The 5,843-nt window shown below is 36.9% G+C and overlaps 1 protein-coding gene across 1 annotated transcript; it reads right to left on the bottom strand.

Moving 5' to 3' along the window:
* Positions 1 to 1,285: 1,285 nt before the first annotated feature.
* Positions 1,286 to 4,867, bottom strand: LOC120269174 (E3 ubiquitin-protein ligase KEG). The gene is given in 6 exon segments (XM_039276501.1): positions 1,286 to 2,379; positions 2,744 to 2,907; positions 2,909 to 3,218; positions 3,336 to 3,427; positions 3,500 to 3,869; positions 4,762 to 4,867. Coding segments are annotated over 5 exon segments (1,875 nt in total). The 5' UTR covers positions 3,866 to 3,869; positions 4,762 to 4,867; the 3' UTR covers positions 1,286 to 1,436.
* Positions 4,868 to 5,843: the final 976 nt, after the last annotated feature.

Below are 5,843 nucleotides of genomic sequence, written 5' to 3'. Positions count from 1 at the left end.
TTAACAAAGTTTAAGTAACACATTAATCAATCACATAAAAATAAAAGCTTGCCAACTCTAAAACCAACATTATAAGATGACACAAAAAGCTCTTACCATCATGGAATCAAAAGGCTGAGATACTGATTCCAACTGCAGATTACATCAACAATGATCAAGCTTGATAGATATCAAAAAAGAGCAAAAACAAACAAACAAACAAATAGTTTAAGAAGAAGGAAAAGCCTCAGATCTTGCCCCTCTATTCTTTTGCATGGATAAACACGATTCAAGGGCTGCAACTAAAGTTGCCACGCCACCCAATCTCTAAACTCTTTTATAGGGCAAATCATCATGGCCAAGAACATCATTACTAAGAGTAATGCTATATAGAGCGAAGCAACCACACGAACTAGCCATGTCGACAGAAAGAAATACATAATACAACAAAATGATTCATGATGAATATAGATAAAATATCAAGCAACAGAATCAAAACAGGGGCTCAGATTTAATAGTAATGATCTTCTCCCATCTTTCCCTCTCCCTCTACAACAATAAGAGTAGCGGTTGCCTACTAGGCCATCCAAGCCACTATGCCATAGTTGTAGAGAGACGAGGGTAGGATACAAATTTTTAGGGCATCATCATTGCCTCTATATCCCTGATTTCAAGGCGAGCCGGGCTTTTGTGTAAAGAATTTCAGAGAACCAGCCACATGAGAGAGAGAGGGTCGGCGGCCGGAAAGGAAAGGGAAGCGATGGCCTGGAGCACAGACACAAATGAGAGAGAGAGAGAGAGAGAGAGAGAGAGTTCCACACGAGAGAGACACAAACTAGGGCCGACCTGTGCCCTAGTTTCTCTTCAAAACCAAACGCGAGAGGGGCGGTGGCCAAGAGCGGGGGAGGGAAGCGACGGCCTCGAGCACAAACACAAATGAGAGAGAGAGAAAGAGTCCCACACGAGAGAGACACAAACTAGGGCCGACTTGTTCCCTAGTTTCTCATCAAAACCAAACGAGAGAGGGTCGACTGAAATGAAAAAAATCCCATGGGAGTGAAGGGGGAGATTTTTTTCCCCGCGAATTTTAAACCGGGAATCCCCGCCCCGTGGAGAGCGGGGATGGGGACGGAAATCCCATTCCCTGCCCCGTCCCACTTCCATTCCTAATTTCCACTAAATTTTATAGAATAACATATTGAGTGAAAATTCATTTTTGGTATAATTAAAGTTCAGAGGGATTTCTGATATAACTCAAAATAAATCCCATTGTTTTCAATCCCTGCTTCATATATCACACAAGAAATATAAGCAACATGAACTAGAATCATAACTTAAAATGATCATTCTTTTGACAAACCAGAAATAAGAAAGTCAGAACAATATATACACAAAACGAAAAACGATATTTTTAGAGTCGACAAGTTTCGCCGAAGGCATGTTTTGCATCAAGTCATTTATTTGGCAGAAGCCGGTCCTTCTCGGAAAAGAATGTTCACCACCTGCGGCGGACGCCAACCCGGATTGTTACTGTGCTGGCCTTCCAATTGCTTACCTTCAACCTGTTGTGCATTTGTAGGATCAGGCTTCTTCTTCATCAAATTCCTTTTAATGACAAGACCGAAACGAAGTCCAGCAAACAAACCAAGACCGATAACCAATGGCCGAACAGACCAATGAAAGTCCTCGAGATGCTGATATTTTTTCACTACTCCATCACATGTATTAAAACTCACAACTTCTACTTCGGAAGGATCTGCCAAGAAGCTGCTGGGCACTCCGAAACTGAACCTTCCAGGGAATTTAACCACGAGACATCCATTTGGAAGAATTTGATGGATTCGACCAGTTGCCCATTCACCGGCTCGATTCTTTGGCCAATCAAACCTAGGATTAGCAACACTTGCTTTAAGTTTTGTGAACTGACCAACACAATAAGGTTCTGATATCTGGAGTTGTGAGTAACTACCCTCCCATAGAGTTTCCATCCCTATAATACCGACGGTGACCTTTCCGTCGCGGCTGATGGAGTGGAGGATGCCCACCGGCGATGATTGTTTGATGTTCTCTTCCTCCATGACGCGGACCCAATCCCCGGCAGCAAAACCAAAGGTTACTCTCACCACTGTCGATGAATGTACCCTGAGAGGGTTGTGAACTCCATGAACTCTAACCAAAACAAAGCCTTCTCGATTCACATACCCGTCCATGCCAACCAGTACACCTTCGGGGATTTCCATGCTTTCATGCTTACATAGGTTTTTCGGTTTCCTTGATCTGACAGTGTCGCCTACTTGAAGGTAATCCTTCAACAGAGACCAATCAGTACGACTCACATTGATCGCCTTTTCTACTCCGGATGTGCTCCAGCTGCTCTCACTGTAATCTGCGCCTTGGCAACTAACAGAAAGAAAACAAGAAGAAATGTCCGTTTTTGGAACAATAATGTGAAAAAACAATTTCTTTAGGTAATGACAATTTGAGTGAAAACGCAGAACTAACATGGTGATCTTAATGCAGAAAATGGAAACTCATGAAAAGGAGAAAATTAAATATGAACAAATTGACACAATAATCACTGACATGCTATTAACTATTTGATTATCATTTTAGCATATATCATTGACAGATAGGATTGCATTGACTCTAGCTTGTTATTTCTTAATATGCAGCCATACCAAGTCCAAACATTTGTACATGATGTTAAGCAAATATTAGTAAGAAAAGGAGCAGGATGCAAAAAATGGAAGAAACAAGAGAATACCTCTTAAACGCTCGCAGAATATCTGACATTGAAGGGCGGTCTCGGAAGTCATACTCAAAACATCCATGAAGAACATTTTCAATTTCCAGAGGCAAGCCACTTGGAATACTTGGTTTTTCTTGCTTTGATACAACCAAGTGGTATATTTCATCTGGTGACATGCCACGCCCAAGGCTGAATGCCACTCAACATCTCCACAATGCTACAACCAAATCCCCATGAATCTGTTTCAAAAGAAAACGGACCCCTTTCATTTGGTTGCCATTGTTCAGGAGCCATGTAGTTTGGGGTCCCGAATCTCAGAACTAGCTCCGAACTTGGAAGTGAGAGGCTGACAAGTAATGAAGGAATACCCAAGTCCCCAAGGATTACCCGGTCATGTTCATCGAGAAGAAAGTTAAAAGGCTTCAAATTGAGTACAAGGACTCCTCTTAAATGAACATCCATTATACCTTGAGCCAAATCAGTTCCATACCTGAAGAACTCAAATCACATGACATTGAGAGCAATAGTCAACAATTCGGCTCTTGATCATACAATTCAATAGACGGAAAACCATTGGACGTAAATTCAAGTAAGTCAGTAGGATCACCTCAACACATCAGAAAGCGAAAGTTTTCCCCCTTTAACACGAGCCATCTTGTCTCCAATTGATCCTTCATAAAATTTCATAACGATACAAACCTGAAAAGCCACACAGTTTAATATACTCCTTGAAACTTCGATTTCAAAATGCTAACATTGAAAATAGCTTACCCTTCCATTTATATTTGTAATGCCATGCAGAAAGCAAATGTTGTCTAATCCATAGCACCTGTAGAATATTTCGTCAAACCTGGCTAGAAAAGCTGGCATCTGATCATCCTTCAGAGGAAATAACATCTTGACTGCAACTTCATGGTAACGCTCAAAACCTTCGGAGCAAAGATGATGAGTTGCTATCCAAACATCACCAAAGGGGCCCCGGCCAATACGATGCATGAGTTTCAGCATCTTAGGGTCAATCCATGGACTAACCTTTCCAGGGGTGGAAACCACAGGTTTAAGGTGATCCGGATCCCCCTCAAACAACATGTACTCGAATGAATCAGGGGTTTGGGAAGCTTCCATTTGTCTCTCCATGTTCCTTATTCAAATGCAACAATTTTGACAAGACAACAACATAAACAAAATTAGCATGAACAGAGAATTCACAAAATATATAAACATATGAATTGTGCTCACTAAAGAAACACCATTTGACATCTATCAATACTTCATATAAATGCTTATTTCTTGCTTTATTTCTAAAGAATAAAATCAGGCATGAACATTTAATAATCAACATCAACACAAAACAAAAAACTCTCGCAATCATACTTGTGAGTGAGAAGTTTAAAACAAACACAAAAAACACACAAAAACCTAATAGGTATAACTCAACCCACAAATTTTAGTCCAAATTCATCACTTCTATAAAACAATCCACAAGCACAAACACTAGAAACCCCAAAATTCTCGCCATCATCCAAACAAATACCTAACAAATTGCATGCGCAGAGAATTCATGAATATTTTGAAAGTTTACATAAATGCTTAAATTCTTGCTTATTTTCTAAAGAATAAGATCAAACATGAGTACTTCAAACAATTATTTAAATAATCAATGGCCCTAATAATCATCACCCACACTAGAAAACAAACAGAAACACTAGCAATCATACGTATGAGTGAAAAAGGAAAAAAAAAAACCTAGAATCTGCTAATTAGGTGTAACTCAACCAACAAATTTCACTATTTCAGTCCAAAGTCATCACTTTTAACAATCCAGAAACACAAACACTAGAAACCTCAACAATTATCCCAATCATGCAAACAAATTCCAAAAAGAGCAACGATATTCAATCAATTTCATCAAAAGGAAACAAAAACATCATCTGAAACTAATTCACTGAAAAGCAACAATAGAATCAAAACCACATCATGAAAACTCCAACAACAAAAAAAAAACAGAGAGGAAGTGGAACAAAGATCAGCACCTGATGAACAATCCTTCCTCGGAGAAATCGAAAGGAGAATTCTTCGAATTAAAGAGAAAAGAACACGGAAACCATGATTTAATCGAGAAGCTCGTTGTGTTGGTCCACAGAATAGTAGTGTTTTATAATCTGAGGATGTTGATATTATCACTCCCGGAATTTTCATTATAAACGCCGTCTTTTTATCACTTTCTATAAATAGATATTATAGGACTTTGCATATAGACCCTTTTAAGGTATAATAATTGTACGTCCTTTTTTTAGGAAAACTTATAGGACATGGACCAGGAATGAATTTTATTATATACATACAATTTGTGGGGATATTAGTATATATATATATATAATGAGCAATGATATTTTTAGCAAATAGATTTCCCGTTTAGGTTTTCCAAATGAATTGGATGTTAAGTTGGCATCCACGTCATTCTTTCTTTATCTTTTTTTTTTAAAAAAAAAAATTAATTTTCTGTTATTATCTAAATCATAAATTTAAACCTTATTTATAAAAGATAATCTTGTAAATAATTTTCAGTTTAGGGTTTAGGGTAAAGGATTTAGGGTTTAGGGTTTAAGTTTTTAGATTTTTTGGGTATAAATTTTGTAGTATTTGGGTTTAAGATTTTAGATATAGTTTTATAATTTTTTTAAAAAAAATTAAAAATTTAAGAATTTTTAAGATTTAAATTTGAAGTTTATATATAAAAAATAATGACGTGGATGACAAGTTGGGCATCCACATCATTCGGAAAATTTATTCGGTAAAAATAACATCCCTTATATATAATTCCATGAACAATCCCTTATATATAATTCCATGAACTAAACTCTAATTCTAAACCATAAAAAAAAAAGGACCAACATGCCTCTTAAAAGTAGTAGACAAACTAAAATGTTACAATTTATACTAAAATATTAAAAAAATAAATTAAAAAATAAAATAATTATTTTAATAATATATATATATATATATATATATATATATATATATATGTTTTGTTTTGTTTTATTTTATTTTTTCTCTCTGTCTCTTTCTTCTTCTTTCTTTCTCATCTTTACATTCTTTACATATGCCATCTCTC

The sequence above is a fragment of the Dioscorea cayenensis genome, chromosome 9 (assembly GCF_009730915.1).
Source record: "Dioscorea cayenensis subsp. rotundata cultivar TDr96_F1 chromosome 9, TDr96_F1_v2_PseudoChromosome.rev07_lg8_w22 25.fasta, whole genome shotgun sequence".
NCBI lineage: Eukaryota > Viridiplantae > Streptophyta > Magnoliopsida > Dioscoreales > Dioscoreaceae > Dioscorea > Dioscorea cayenensis.
This window is presented reverse-complemented; position numbering and strand designations above follow the sequence as displayed.